General features: G+C 44.5%; 1 protein-coding gene across 3 annotated transcripts in view; it reads left to right on the forward strand.

Moving 5' to 3' along the window:
• Positions 1 to 204: 204 nt before the first annotated feature.
• LOC124048823 (calcium-binding protein 1-like) overlaps positions 205 to 16,706 on the forward strand; it is a 22,138-nt gene continuing 5,636 nt past the window's right edge. The window contains exons 1-5 of one of the 3 annotated variants that reach the window (XM_046369930.1): positions 205 to 1,115; positions 13,242 to 13,406; positions 13,590 to 13,595; positions 15,477 to 15,507; positions 15,855 to 15,998. In XM_046369930.1, the coding sequence (XP_046225886.1) occupies positions 441 to 1,115; positions 13,242 to 13,406; positions 13,590 to 13,595; positions 15,477 to 15,507; positions 15,855 to 15,998 (1,021 nt within the window). In that variant the 5' untranslated portion in view covers positions 205 to 440. Of the gene's footprint in view, positions 1,116 to 9,801; positions 10,246 to 13,241; positions 13,407 to 13,589; positions 13,596 to 15,476; positions 15,508 to 15,854; positions 15,999 to 16,706 lie in introns of those variants that run through there. The other 2 variants (XM_046369932.1, XM_046369931.1) reach the window with 2 other exon arrangements.

Here is a 16,706-nt window from a genome sequence, read left to right on the forward strand (position 1 = left end):
AATAACAAAAAAAAAGTGTAAACACTATTGTATTCGCCTAAGCATGATCTTCATCCACATACCAATTTTTTTCAAAACGAGCTTTTTTTGTGTCAGCAATTAGACATTGTTCTTAGGGGGGGGGGTAATTACCCCCTAGTCCCCTACTATATAAGCGACTGATTCCTCACATCGCCTGGACATATTTACAATTGCGCGAGCAGGTAGCATTCAGAATTTTATCATTTCACAAGTGAGAGTGTAGGTGTGTGTTCCTAGTTTACATTGTAGCCTAGGCTAGAGACGCGCGAATAGGCTACTCAGGGGTGATCCAATAGGCTGCCCTGACTACACATTGGCTAAATGCTCAGCACGACCACACAGGTGCATCTGTCTTAACGACCTCCTGTCTAGTCCTGGTATCTGCACACAGTAATACATTAAGGGAACGGCATAGGACAATGAGCTCCTCTCTTCCCAAAAGCGAATCTACCACCTCTCTGCTGAGAGCTCCGGCCGTGCCGGTGAGTCGGAGGTCCGAACATTCTGAGCATCACGGGTCGCGCAGCCACTGTAGTCACATCCATCAACCCGACGGAGGTAAAGATGTACCTGACGAGCCGTGTTGGACCGATGAGTGCGAGGCAAGCGCGCGCAGACCCCTTTGTCAACCGAGGCATGCTGGTGGCAGGACAGACAGGAATGGATGTGATAAACGGGGACATTCCCACCAACAAAGCAGCCACTACAATGACGGCTACATCCAGGAAGAAGTTAGAGAGCGGGTGGATCGGAGCGGGAAAGACCGCAGTAAGTCGTCTAGACACCCACACCACCACCACCACCACAACTCAAGAGGTGACCTGCCGCCAGCTCATCACCACGGCAACGCACGTCCGGGGCGGAGGTCCTCGCCAACTCCATCCTATACTAAACAATCCGACGATACTGCGTACTTTTTTGAATCGAAAGACAGAATAAATACTGGGTCGTCCACGAGTTTAAACTCGGTCCCACCCGCAACGTACACGTCAGTTACCGGCCCCGCTACCAGCCGCACCTCCAAAAGACTCAGCACAGCTCCATCTGAACATGACTCCAATCTGCACCCGATAGTGAAATCAGTCTTCGGACAGGTACGTAGTAGTCCCGTGTCTAGACAGAACTACAACACATGATTACTATCGAACAAACATTCAAAGTCAGCACAAGGATTCAACAAGTCAATTAGACTGGGGATTAATAGTCATTATCAATACATACGCCCATTGCCAAAAAAACGGCGCGTGACAGAAGTCTCCTATTTATTCAATAGGAATGTATGTATTGTTTTAATTCATGGGTAATTTCTAATTGTCATTTTAGACAACCCTCATAGGCTACACCATCACTATACTGTAAAACTGATAGTCTCTAACAAAATGCAAAAAGATTCAACTTAATTTACACCGTTGTCCCGTTACTGCATTGGTTTAAACCGCACTCTTATGAATAAACGCCTAGGTGTTTGTTGTGTAACAAAGAGATGGGGGGGGGGGACACGTTTAAAGGTCCAATGCAGCTGTTGTTGTTTTTTATCTCAATATCAAATCATTTATGGGTAACAAATAAGTACCTTACTGTGATTGTTTTCAATTAAAATGGTCAAAAATGGTCAAATAAACAAAAATAGCTTTCAAGCAAGAATTTTGCTTGGACTGTCTGGGAGTGGTCTGAGTTTGGAGGGGAAAACGGAAAACTAGCTGTTATTGGCAGAGAGGTTTGGAACTATCTTTCTTATTGGTCTATTGACACATTTACCGTGATGTCACTAGGCAAGCCAAAACTGCATCCCACCAAAACAGGATGAAATTTCACGTGGTATTTTCTTTTACACCTAAAATTATTTATCATAATGTTCACAATTTCACAGTATTGTTTCAACCTCATAGGGTGGAAATATATATATATATAATCACAGGAAATCATGTTTTTGAACAATTTTTGAACAGTAATTCATGATACAGAAATGTAGAACGCATGACAACAGAGAAGGTATTATGGATTTTTCCAACTGCACAGTGCACTACACAATGTCTCGAACTTGCCCCCAAGATTCCAATGCCTTACTATATTTGAAACAAGACAGTTTGAGACATATGAATAGTAGTCTATAAGTTAGATGATATGGCTCAGACAGCTCACACATGCGTGATATACACACCTAGAGAAAAATGTAATGCTTCACAGTGTCAGGTTGGTCTGGTAGGGTCAAAGGTGAGGGACAGGTAGAGCAGCAACCCAAGCCAAAATGTGACCGGACACCCATTCACCCCTGCTGACCATATTAAAAATGTATGCACATTTTGAGTCCAAATTGAACTTCCGTGTATCTGATAATTAGTTTGATGGAGGGGTTGGCAGACCACCATGCGTAGCGGTATGAATAAGGATACTCTCATCCTGTCTGTCAGGTGGATAAACTTTCCAATCCTGTGGAAATTGTAGCTGTGCTGAACACCCGACTGCGCACACGCACGCACGCACGCACGCACGCACGCACGCACGCACGCACGCACGCACGCACGCACGCACGCACGCACGCACGCACGCACACACACACACACACACACACACACACACACACACACACACACACACACACACACACACACACACACAGCTATTTGTGGTAAGTCACACTCACATCAAGTGTTTAAAAAAGAAAGTGACATTGAACAGTGATAACACTGTGAGAAATTGGGGAAGGTAAAGGTATAATCTACGCTATACTTTGGAGATGTACACCTGCAGATGGAGAGGTGAGGGTGGATGGTAAAAGGAGGGTGCTTCTCCATCTCTTCATTCCTGCATCCCATCTCCTCTACCATCTACAAATACCAGAGCCCTCCTCAAAGTCCTCATACAATAGTCTCATTCCTACTGTGCCTCTGTTGCTCTTCGTATAGGATATCCAGTTTTCCTTTCTGTGCTTTGAAATATTTGTCTCAGTGCTGAAGAAGATATAAAGCTCAGGAGGCAATACTTTCCCCATGTGTTAATTAGTGCCAGAAATAACCACTCAATCTAGGCCAGAGCTCTAATCAGTCACAGGAGTTCCAGGCAGCAAGCCCCAATCTATGCAGCACCGCTGTGCTCTATACTGCCTATCTCAATCTGCTCCGTAGTGAGACAGTAGCCCTCTATCACTCTATCCAATCATTATGCCTTGAAATGGGAATACAGAAGGACCTCTAATGACAATATCTGTTAACACTTGCATGTCTGTGAAGTTGCTCAGCTGGAGGAGTTTTCAAGTAGAAAAAGTGTGCAAGGTGACTGTGTCACTTGATGCTAGTGACTGAAAATCAGAGACTTGTCACAATGCTCTCAGACGCTTTCAGTGGTATCACACCTCTAACTGGATATGCAGTATGGTTGAGTCCAATTAAGTCGTTGCAAAGTTTCAATGCACCTGAGAGTTGGGTGCCTAGATATTGCAAGATGTTCTGTTTGTCTGATACAAAGGTCGTCTGTGTGCGCGCGTGTGTGTGCGCGCGTGGGTTTGTACTTCTCTGTGTGTATTTGCACTAATGTGCATGTTTGGGTCTTTGGTTGTGATACTCTATTAGAGGACTCTGCCTTCCACATGTATATGTCACATCTGATGGTGTTTATATTATTGGCACTGGTACAAGTAGACTTTGAATACATGTTTTGATACGGAGTGAGAATTATACCCACTGAGATTCTACATTTCATATTTCCATCAAGGTCTGCATACAATCCTTACAGAACTTATTTTCTGCCAGTGGAAGCTAAATATAGCATTCCCAAGACCTGATTATAAGAGAGTAGAGGAGAGCAGCCTTTTATGGTGGTAGTAAAAATATTCAAATCCTTTGGCTAATGCGCTACCTGACAAAGCCCGTTTGCAAGTTGGCGACTTAAGCAGGGATTCCTGCATAAGCAAACGTAGTATCTCAAGCATCCGTATAAATAGCAGGTTTTCGTTTTCATCAGAAGGAATGACTGAATTAGGGGGGAGATGAGGTCATGAGACTAATGAGTGTTTAATGAGGAATGATTCCAATCAGTAGAGGAACATCTTGATCTAAGAACAACATCGCGGTCTAGACGCATGAATAAATAAAACAGCACACATTTTGGGCAGTCATGATAACGTCATACTCACACTCACACTCTCAGTTCATGGGAAACATAATTATCACACACGTAACTGCTTTCGTACGTTCAATCCATCTGTGTTGTACCTAGCAAGATTGTATGTTGATGTCGTCACACATTAATTACAGTATATAGGCTACATTTTCCGTCACTATTCATTTATAGACCAATCCAGGTAGCAGCAGCACCTTGGACATGGACAGAACAGCATTGGGTCTGTGTCCCACCTGGGATTAACACCAATGACCTTCTGCCTCGCTTCTTAGCCACGATTGGGCCAAACTCTTCTTTCAGTCTATTCGCAGCTTTCACTGCTGTATTGAGTACTTTATTTGACCTAAAGAGACCTGTTCTGAGGAAAGGAAAATATTCAGTGGAAGTCTTCGAAAATAAGTAAATAGACGATAGTTTCTCAACAATGAGAAAACACCTCTGAGATGACACCACCAGATGGAGGTGACTGCTTACAATTTGTCAAACAGAGAGTGTGCGTTTGTTTGTAAGATACGTGTCAAGGATTTGCATTACTATAAACCGTGGATACAAACACAAAGCATTTTCAATGTATTCAGAGTGGTGTATTTGTGTGTACATCCGTGTCTGATAACAGGCTGTGAGTTGGTTCTGCACTTAATCCAGCTTGAGCTAATAAGTTACTCATTATTAAACTGTGTTGTGTGTTAACGATTTTGACAATCACACATGAGCAAATCCACAGTTGTCAAACCAAGTCATATAAGCAGGTATTTAAGGAATTGGATAAATAGGAGGAGGGATCCGAGCTAGGTGGACGGGCATGCTAATAGACCTGGGTTATGTAAGGAAAACACAGGGCTCTATTTTTCCTCTTCAGCTCCCTGTTGTCACAGCATCTGACAGCTCTCTGGTAAAATCACAGCTGAGGCTTCCTTTTCCCCTTGCTCCCTTTTCCTGCTGTTGCTCTCTCTCCCTCCTCCCTACCTTCCCTTGTCACTCTTCCACTGAATCAACATATTTTCTCTCTCTCTCTCTCTCTCTCTCTCTCTCTCTCTCTCTCTCTCTCTCTCTCTCTCTCTCTCTCTCTCTCTCTCTCTCTTGTCAGTCTCCTTCCTTTCCCTTTTTTATTGGTTCTCTGACCATCTTTCCATCCCTCCCGTTTTACCTCCCTCCCCCTTCCCTCTCTCCCGCCAGGGTCATACTGACCTTGATGAGGTCTGAAAGGGAAAGAGAATAGAGGGGGGCAGAGAAAATGGAGAGAGATCGTGGGTGACAGAAAATAGAGAGAAAAGGGGGAAGGGAAAGGAGGTGTGGATAAGCTGCTATGATGTAGGTATTGTCGTATGAACCATGTCATTTCAGTTTTCAATATGTTTATAGCCCAAAGACTATTTATAGCCACGGATGGTTATTTATACAGTCCATTAACGGATGGTTGTGAAGGTGCTAGATGTTTTCACTATTCAGTTAAATCCTCATTAAAATGGGAAGGATTAGACCGTGAAATTCAAGAGACTGTGTAATGACGTCTGTGTCCGTGCGCATGTGCGTGCACGCGTGTGTTTGTGTGTGAATATTAATTATTAATATTCATCGTAACCTGATGCTGTCTGTAGCCAGTGAAAGAGGAAATCAGAGATAGAGAGAGAGGAGAGAGAGAGAAAGGGGACACAGAGGTTAAAGCAGATTAGATGCAGAAGAAAAAGAGAAGTGTAATATTGGCTGGGGTTGTATAAAATACTATGTGCTTTTCTATTTGAAACGTTGACAGCAAACTACTCCCCCTCCATTCTCCTTTTGTCACGAGCTTCTCTCTTCACTATCCCTAGCACGGAATGAATCAGTCTCAAATGAAAGATGATAGTTTCCTTGCCATAAAATAACAACCAATTCAACCTAATCAATTATTCACACTTGAATTAAAACGACTGTTATATTTTACCTCAGGAGATGACCTGTCACCATGAAGGTCACCATAGCCTCTCTCTGCCTGGGGCGCTTTTATAGGTCACTGAATGAATGCTCCTCTGGTGATCTTCACATACAGAGCTGTGAGGCTGCGAACATGCTACAAGGTCATCGTCCCGATTCAACTGTTTTTTTCCAGGCTCAGCACTCCTCCATAAAGAGACAGAGATAAGGGTTATCCATTCTTCAGTATTTACCCCCCAGATGAAACAAAAATACAAAGAATAAAGCACATTATGAATCTATTTTCTCAGAAGAACATCTGTATGTGAATAGTTATGTGAGGCAATGTAGCGTTATAATGTACAGTAATAATTATAGGTCATTGGAGGAGGTACAACCTTTTTACTGTGAGACTAATATGTTCATTGTTGTATAGGGGTTACAGAATGAGCCCACACTCACATACAGTACCATAGTATAGTACATGGGGTATAGTACAAACATGGAATGAGAAAAGGCATGCCATGACGGCATCATGAGAGATGACGTTATCAGCCCTTCCAGTCCCAGACCCCTCTCCCTTCTCTCCCAGCTCAAATCTTCCTTAAACTGCGAATGCAATTATTAACATGACATTTCCTATTGGAATTAGCTGCCTGTCTCTCCCGTGACAAACTGTATGAGTGTGTGCAAGTGTGTCTGCATGTGTGCGGCTTCTTGAAATACTAATACATATTTTCCTTTGTGTAATGACTGTGGGTGTGCATTGTTATTAGCACACATTATAGAGGGATTTTTGTATGGATGAGTCTACATCAGGAGGTGTGTGAATGCAGTGAGCATTATTGTTTATGTGAATTGTCACCATTATGTAGGTTTAATAAGCTGTGTGTGTGTGTGCTGTGTCTTTGCACTGACATTATGAGAGCCGACGGCTCCTGAGTCTGATTTCTAATGTGTTCTGATGTTCACAATGAGCCTCCGTGGGGGCTCATTGTGAGAGGAGAGGCAGAGTGAGAATAAATGAATGGAAGAGAGAGGATAGACGAGAGATAGAACCTTGGTGTGTGTAACTATGGGAAACAATTGACAAAGTCAAACAGGAAATGATGTCGTTGATTATGTGACCAGTGGCAGCCACTGCAGGGGATTGCAGGGATTGCTATCAGCATCAGCATCCCTGTGGTGCTTGCTTTCTAAAAGCTGAGACCCCTGTAGCTGTCTAGCAAGTATATGCAGTGATTTGTGGTGTGTGTGTGTGTGTGTGTGTGTGTGTGTGTGTGTGTGTGTGTGTGTGTGTGTGTGTGTGTGTGTGTGGTCGGTCCATCATTCACATGCCTTTTATGTTCATTTCGTGCATATTTTGTAGAGCTTTGACTTTGATCTCAATACTGTCCCTTCTAGTTTAGCATGCCTTTGTGATGAGCGCACTCTTCTGTGTGTGTACATGTGTGTGTACGAGAGAGGGGGAGGTAGCCTATTGGTTAAGAACGTTGGGCCAGTAACCGAAAGGTTGCTGGTTAGAATCCCCAAGCTAACTAGGTGAATAATCAGTCAATGTGCCCTTGAGCAAGCACTTAACCTTATTGCTCCTGTAAATTGCACTCGAAAAGAGCATCTGACAAATGACTAAAATGTACATGAAGAGAGAAAGAGGAGGGAGAGAGCGAGGAGAGAGGGGGAGGAGAAAAAGAGAGGGGGAAGAGAGAGCGTGTGTTGTATTTTTAGCTCCATAGCCCCACATCTGTGTGTGTTTAATCCAGTGTATGCATGTGTGTGTTTAATCCAGTGTATGCATCTGTGTGTTTAATCCAGTGTATGCATCTGTGTGTTTAATCCAGTGTATGCATCTGTGGGTTTAATCCAGTGTATGCATGTGTGTGTTTAATCCAGTGTATGCATCTGTGTGTTTAATCCAGTGTATGCATCTGTGTGTTTAATCCAGTGTATGCATCTGTGGGTTTAATCCAGTGTATGCATGTGTGGGTTTAATCCAGTGTATGCATGTGTGGGTTTAATCCAGTGTATGCATGTGTGGGTTTAATCCAGTGTATGCATGTGTGGGTTTAATCCAGTGTATGCATGTGTGGGTTTAATCCAGTGTATGCATGTGTGTGTTTAATCCAGTGTATGCATGTGTGGGTTTAATCCAGTGTATGCATGTGTGGGTTTAATCCAGTATATGCATGTGTGGGTTTAATAAAGTATATGCATGTGTGGGTTTAATCCAGTATATGCATGTGTGTGTTTAATCCAGTGTATGCATGTGTGTGCTTAATCCAGTGTATGCATGTGTGGGTTTAATAAAGTATATGCATGTGTGGGTTTAATCCAGTATATGCATGTGTGGGTTTAATCCAGTGTATGCATGTGTGGGTTTAATCCAGTGTATGCATGTGTGGGTTTAATCCAGTGTATGCATGTGTGGCTTTAATCCAGTATATGCATGTGTGGGTTTAATAAAGTATATGCATGTGTGGGTTTAATCCAGTATATGCATGTGTGAGTTTAATCCAGTGTATGCATGTGTGGGTTTAATCCAGTGTATGCATGTGTGAGTTTAATCCAGTGTATGCATGTGTGGGTTTAATCCAGTATATGCATGTGTGGGTTTAATCCAGTGTATGCATGTGTGGGTTTAATCCAGTGTATGCATGTGTGGGTTTAATCCAGTGTATGCATGTGTGGGTTTAATCCAGTGTATGCATGTGTGGGTTTAATCCAGTGTATGCATGTGTGGGTTTAATCCAGTGTATGCATGTGTGGGTTTAATCCAGTATATGCATGTGTGGGTTTAATCCAGTGTATGCATGTGTGGATTTAATCCAGTGTATGCATGTGTGGGTTTAATCCAGTGTATGCATGTGTGGGTTTAATCCAGTGTATGCATGTATGGGTTTAATCCAGTGTATGCATGTGTGGGTTTAATCCAGTGTATGCATGTGTGGGTTTAATCCAGTGTATGCATGTGTGGGTTTAATCCAGTGTATGCATGTGTGGGTTTAATCCAGTGTATGCATGTGTGGGTTTAATCCAGTATATGCATGTGTGGGTTTAATCCAGTGTATGCATGTGTGGATTTAATCCAGTGTATGCATGTGTGGGTTTAATCCAGTGTATGCATGTGTGTGTTTAATCCAGTGTATGCATGTATGGGTTTAATCCAGTATATGCATGTGTGGGTTTAATCCAGTGTATGCATGTGTGGGTTTAATCCAGTGTATGCATGTGTGGGTTTAATCCAGTGTATGCATGTGTGGGTTTAATCCAGTGTATGCATGTGTGGGTTTAATCCAGTGTATGCATGTGTGGGTTTAATCCAGTGTATGCATGTGTGGGTTTAATCCAGTATATGCATGTGTGGGTTTAATCCAGTGTATGCATGTGTGGATTTAATCCAGTGTATGCATGTGTGGGTTTAATCCAGTGTATGCATGTGTGGGTTTAATCCAGTGTATGCATGTATGGGTTTAATCCAGTGTATGCATGTGTGGGTTTAATCCAGTGTATGCATGTGTGTGTATTTGGATTAGTGTCTCCAGTGTGTTGTTCGGGGGAAGGTAATATGTTAATGAGCTTTTTCACCACTTTCTCTTTGCAGAGATGGTTTGAAACAGTGCAACAGACTGAGGGAGAGAGAGACAGGAGAGGGAGGGGGGAAAGAGGGAGAGACTGAGGGAGAGAGAGAGATGGGAGAGGGAGGGGGGGAAAGAGGGAGAGAGAGAGATGGGAGAGAGAGAGGACGGTCAGCCAATGAATAAAGCAATCTTGCATTTTCTGCTTTGAGCGCATGCATCTCGCTAAGACATGCCTGCCTCCTCTCCCTCTCATGTCTTTGTCACTTTGATCTTTCATTCTTTGTAGTATTTCTTTGCTTTCCTCCATTTAGGTTTACCTCCCCTCTTCCCTCTCTTCCTGTGACTCCCAGTGTCCTTCCCTCTAGGTCCTATGTTGATCCTGTGCAACCTCACTCTCCCACTCTTTCTCTGTGCGTCTCTCGCTCCCCCTAAATTCCCTCTTCTTGGTTTCTGACCCACTGGATCCCCTTTCTCTTTATCCCATGCATAGGAACACATGCACATGCAAACGCACACGCAAACACATGCACACACACCACACAGGCATACTAACACAGACACGTTTAGAGACGCACCACACACTGAGAGGGACTTCACCATGGGGAACTCTGTCAAATCTCACTTCTCCAAGAAGGTAAGGTTTTGTGTACTGGCTGTGGTCCACCTGAACCCCTGACTGTCTGTGGTGCATGTCTCACTATGTGTCCTTAAGTTGACTGGAGGTTATTGGACCACACTGGACCTTTTTGACCCTGGGATTGTGTCATGGGAGGTTTGTGGCACCTTCACTGTGGAGAACAGGCTCATGGTAATGACTGGAGCGAGAGACTCGGTTTTAGAGCACACTGCTGTAATGACTGTGGGAGACTCGGTTTTAGAGCACACTGCTGTAATGACTGTGGGAGACTCGGTTTTAGAGCACACTGCTGTATTGACTGTGGGAGACTCGGTTTTAGAGCACACTGCTGTATTGACTGTGGGAGACTCGGTTTTAGAGCACACTGCTGTATTGACTGTGAGAGACTCGGTTTTAGAGCACACTGCTGTATTGACTGTGGGAGACTCGGTTTTAGAGCACACTGCTGTATTGACTGTGGGAGACTCGGTTTTAGAGCACACTGCTGTATTGACTGTGGGAGACTCGGTTTTAGAGCACACTGCTGTATTGACTGTGGGAGACTCGGTTTTAGAGCACACTGCTGTATTGACTGTGGGAGACTCGGTTTTAGAGCACACTGCTGTATTGACTGTGGGAGACTCGGTTTTAGAGCACACTGCTGTATTGACTGTGGGACATCTCAGTCAGACTTCTGTTCCGAGGAGCAGTGTTCCCGCTCTTATAGGCTAGTTGTGAATATTAGAGGAGACAGGACAACCTAGTGTGTCATGCTGTTGTCTCATCCACCCCACTGAACCACTGTAACTAAAAATAGTCCGCTGACCAGAATAGAATACCGACTGTGATGCTTGAAATCATTTGTGGACTGGAGGACGACAGTACCACTCCACCACACATTAGGACTGTATTGTGTCTGTTTTTCCATATTTCTTTGTCATAGATATATACCAGATGGACATACAACTGTTTTTCCCTACTGAATGTCAGTTGAGCTGGAGTGACTGTGTTGGAGTCCTCAGTGTAGCCAATGATGCTTAACCGTCACTCAACTGTGGTCGACTGTGTCCAGTGGTGTCCTGGAACCCGCTCGCTGGGATGAGTGGTGTCAATGAGCAGGTTCATGTCAAGATCAACCACATGAGTCAAAGAACTTAGCCCCAAACCAGCGTCACCACTTCACCCCTTCAGAGGGGATACAGTGGCGCGGACAAACCAACAGGTGGCGCTATCCTGTTTAACCCTGCCTGCAGGAGCGCCACGAACCATAACCTGATCTTAGCAGAAACCTTGTTGACGCAGGTTGTTTTTGCACCCGGCTGATGTTCATTGTTCCATACGTGGACTACAAACTGGATTTGACTGATCGGCATGTATCTATAGAATGGATACATTTGACTTAGTTTTACAGTATCTGCCAGCGCGACATGCTTAGTCTGCGTACAACAATAACAGCCACAGTTCTTTAGCTATCTAGTGCAATGATAACTGCACAATAAAGACAGGATTCCATGTTCAGTGGGAGCGCTGGGACACCATGCATCAGGGATTTAAATCCCCTTCGGCAGCTGTACATCCTTCAGCGTGTACAGTACAATATGACAAGCAACAGTTGAAGCCATCTGGTAAATAGGAAGTTACTTCTCGACTGCTTCTCACATTCCAATATTGTTCTAGCTGCCATTTCAACGTCATCATTTCTAACGTCTGCGCGTTAGTAGTGGTTTTGGTGACACACGGGACCTTCAGAAAATCTGCACTGCTTCATGCATCACTCGCTCAGATTACCCAGTGGACAGTGCGATGGGGTGCACTGTAGCAGGGCAGGAGCTGGCACTAGAAATTCCACAGCAACAGATGGAGTATGAAGGTCACCCAAAATATCCCACCAAGCTAATTACAATCCCACCAAGGGAGGGAAGGAAGGATAGTGGGGCAGGGATAGAGAGAGAGAGCTGTCTCGCTGCTGAGAAAGGATATTTTGGGGGGAAACAAACAATGGGGGGAAATAGAAGCATGTCCTTCTTAAGTTGCCAGCTCAGTGTTCCTTGTATAGTGACACTTTTGTCATACGCCTGTCAGCGTTCCGGTCTCTAAACACAGCTCAGCTCTGTCCACTGATGCCACTTTTCTGTTGGTCTGTCATTCGACTGCAGAAAGGTTGGCCCTTATTTGCCTTGGTGCAGATTAATATTTGTAAAGGTTTCAATGGGGGCTGATGTTCCCCTCTTTAATTAACCTGAGGCTCTGTCTGTAATTGGGGCTGGGCATTGTGTGGCCTGCCGCTGCCCCGTGGTCCACAGACTAATTGGTCATTATAATGTAATGGCTGGATGGATTTGATTCCTTCCATTGGGACAATGGCTAATTGGAATGAGCTCAAATAAGCCATCCATCGCTTTCATATGCAAGTGGCTTTCCTATCATGAACTAAACCCTGTATTTAAAGGTTAAATGGAGATTAGACTAAATGATGTATTGACAACCCTACATCTTTAACCAGTAATGAGTGTGACCATTTTTGGGGTCGCTGTCACACGGAACACTAAACTGTGTCTATTAAAAGCAGAATGGCTTGCAGATATTGGTTTGCGTCTTCCTGCGTGTTCTCGCGTGGATTGGTCTGATTGTCTTAGTTAGCTGTTGTGTCTCTTTGATTGTATGTGCTGAGTGCTGAGTCAAATAAGTGTCCCCAGCTGCACAGAGAGCATCTTTGGGATGGATGGATGGGTGGCATTCAGTGCCCGGTTCACTGAACCCAGCCCCTGACTGCGTTCTTTTCACATGACTGACACCCCGACCAGCCCTATTACCATCCTGACCTTTGACCTCACAGGGACTAGCAGACCTCAGCCTCTCTACCTCCACCTCCATCCACCCACCCTCATGCCAGCTAGCCTCTTGTAGTCTGACTCCATGTTGTCCATCCACAAGCTGAGTCACAGTCTGTGTCCCTGTCTCTGCCCCTGCACCTCTATGCCCTGGCCCCACAACCTGGATGTCTGTGGCCCCAGGACCAGAAGAAGAACTACAGAGCAGTGCAGTCCTGTGAGGAGGGGACTGGGGGGGCCTATCTTGAGCCTCTAGTGGCTATGGCTCAGAACGGAGGCAACATGCACAACGTACTGGGGCCTGCCTGCATCTTTCTACGCAAGGGCTTCGCTGAGAGCCGGCAGGCTGTACGTAAGTCCAGACACAAACAGACACATGCCCATAATGCATGCAGAGACACATTTACAGTATGTAGCTGCGCCTGATAAAACAGTGTTCACAAAAGCGTGCACACAATCATACAGACATTCTGTCTTTGTCTGCTTCTTTTTTCACCCACGTTGACCAATACACTCCTTATGGACTCAAAGAAGAAGGTAATGGACTCAAAATATCTGCAGTAACTACATACAGAATGCCTGCCAGTTGGTGTGAAGATAAGTGTATGCGTATGCGACTGTGTGTGTGGGTGTGTGTGTGATGGCACTCATTGCCATTTGTGTCACGCTGATAGATTGTAAGTCCTTGTGGTACACCTAGTATTAACCTGACAGACTGCTATCCCGAGTACTAAAGTCTGCGTGGAGCAGCGGCAGATGTCTTCAACTGTCTCACTCTCACTGTGATCAGTGGCAAGGCCTTGTCGATAAGAGAAGATGTGCACTGACCTCTCCTTGGTATACTGGCACCGTCCATATAAGCTAGCCGTTTCACATCCGTTACACATAGCCTGTCCTGACGATGTACTCTGTTCTTGGGATGCAGGGATGGATGCGGGGTAGAGCTACTTCAAAGGCTAGACTTTAACCTTGAGAGAGAACAAAAGGAACTCCTTCAGTCCTTGTTCCTCCACGACTCACCACCAACCTTCAAAGGTGGCATGTACCTCTCTCTCACCTAAGTAGATAGGCTACTCAGACAAGCGTCAGACAAATTCTCTAGACTAAGTTGCATTTGGGTAGCCTGACGACTCGCACTAAATTCTCCCCCTGTTTTGTCGTTCACTCCATGCTTTAGACTGAGACTGCTAACATTGAAGTCATTTGTCGTGACAAAGGGCACGAGGGGCGTTGTATAAAACAAAAACATCAACGATTGGATCGTCTCTAACCAATCAGAGTATCAAAGCCAATGACTCTCTACCCACGTGTGTCCTGGCCCAATCCATCGGTTTCTGGACCAATCAGACAGCTCCAAATGTGTTCGCATTCGGTGAAGGGTTGGCTACTCAGATCCAGACTTATTGCGGAGAATTTGGCCGGAACAAGGAGTCTGGGTAGCCAGGCAAGCATTTGGGTTCATCATTACATGATTTAACACAAGAAAGGGGTTGCACACATGACAAAGGTACTCAATGATATATTATACTGACCAAAAATATAAACGCAACATGTAAAGTGCTGGTCCCATGTTTCATGAGCTGAAATAAAATATACGAGACATGTTCCATACGCACAAAAATAATATTTCTCTCAAATTGTGTGCACAAATTTGTTTACATCCCTGTTAGTGAGCATTTCTCCTTTACCAAGATAATCAAGAAGCTGGCATATCAAGAAGCTGATTGAACAGCATTATCATTACATACAGTATGTGCATCTTGTGCTGCGGACAATAAAAGGCCACTCTAAAATGTTCAGTTTTGTCCCTCAACACAATGCAACAGATGTCTCAAGTCTTGAGGGAGTGTGCAATTGGCATGCTGACTGCAGGAATGTCCACCAGAGCTGTTGCCAGAGAATTGAATGTTAATTTCTCTACCATAAGCCGCCTCCAACGTCGTTTCAGTGAATTTGGCTGTACGTCCAACTGGCCTCACAACCGCAGATCACGTTTAACCACGCCAGCCCAGGACCTCCACATCCGGCTCCTTCACCCGTGGGATCGTCTGAGACCAGCCACCCGAACAGCTGATGAAACTGAGGAGTATTTCTGTCTGTAATAAAGCCCTTTTGTGTGGAAAACAAATTCTGATTGGCTGGGCCTGGCTCTTCGGTGGGTCTATGCCCTACCAGGCCCACCCATGGCTGCTACCCTGCCTATTCATATGAAATGGCCTAATTTATTTATTTCAATTGACTGATTTCCTTCTATGAACTGTAACTCAGTAAAATCGTTGAAATTGTTGCCTGTTGCGTTTATATTTTTGTTCAATGTACTTTTGTTGAATTGATCATATCTGACAAGAGTTTTGTAGCATCATGAGTCATCACCTGAAGAATGCCACACACTGGGTCCTAACCCTGTCTTCTTTACAGGATAGAGAGCTGAGGCCGGAGGAAATGGATGGTACGTATCGTTATACAGGAGCATACAGTTTAAATGACAAAGAGCCTGCATATTGCATGGTATTGCATAGTCCAGATCGGGCTGTAGCAGTCCTCCCTGGTTTAGATGCAGTCAAACAAAGGTCTGACCGTGGTAAACTTTCATTGTCATGTTGTGTGCCTTTAAGTGCCTTTCTATGAACTTTTCTGCCCAAAATCATTGCGGACTGTTCCAAGCTTACACAAGCTTACCTCTCACCCTCATGTTCATTATACCACTACACTCATTGTAGTAGTAACAATAAACTAACAATGATTTTGATCATGTGGTTGAAAAACCCAATGTATATATTTTCCTCTGCCTCGTAGAGTTGCGTGAGGCTTTTAAAGAGTTTGACAAAGACCATGACGGCTTCATCGGCTGTAAAGACCTGGGCAACTGCATGAGGACCATGGGCTACATGCCTACTGAGATGGAGCTGATTGAACTGAGCCAGCAGATCAATATGAACTGTGAGTAACTGTGTGTGTGTGTGTGTGTGCGTGCGAGCGTGCGTGCGTGTGTGCGTGCGTGTGTGCGTGCGAGCGCGCGCGCGTGTGTGTGTGTGTGTGTGTGTGTGTGTGTGTGTGTGTGTGTGTGTGTGTGTGTGTGTGTGTGTGTGTGTGTGTGTGTGTGTGTGTGTGTGTGTGTGTGTGTGTGTGTGTGTGTGTGTGTGTGTGTGTGTGTGTGTGTGTGTGTGTGTGTGTGCGTGTGTGTGTGTATAGGGAGAATGTTGTGAGTGTAAAGGTCCAGTGTTCCTTTTTTCTATGATATTTCCTCTCTCTCCATCATTCTCTCTTTCTCTCTCTCTCTCTCTCTCTCTCTCTCTCTCTCTCTCTCTCTCTCTCTCTCTCTCTCTCTCTCTCTCTCTCTCCCCGTCTTCCTCTCTCTCTCTCTCCCTCTCTCTCTCTCTCTCTCTCTCTCTCTCTCACTTTCCTTTTTAACTCTCTTATTATTACCCCCCCCTCTCTCTCTCTCTCTCTCCTTTTCTGAAACCTTGTTCCATTTCCTGAAAACATTAAACACAAAACCTCATCTCCTAGCACTATTTACATAACCTCTGACTCCTTTTGCAAAATTAAACATTCGCCTCAAAACAGTTTTACCTGTGTTCAAAATCAAACACTGCTCTCAAATCATAAACAAAGTGATCAAAATGACATACACTCTCAAGCAGTCAG

Source organism: Oncorhynchus gorbuscha, linkage group LG11, assembly GCF_021184085.1.
Source record: "Oncorhynchus gorbuscha isolate QuinsamMale2020 ecotype Even-year linkage group LG11, OgorEven_v1.0, whole genome shotgun sequence".
NCBI classification, from domain to species: Eukaryota; Metazoa; Chordata; class Actinopteri; order Salmoniformes; family Salmonidae; genus Oncorhynchus; species Oncorhynchus gorbuscha.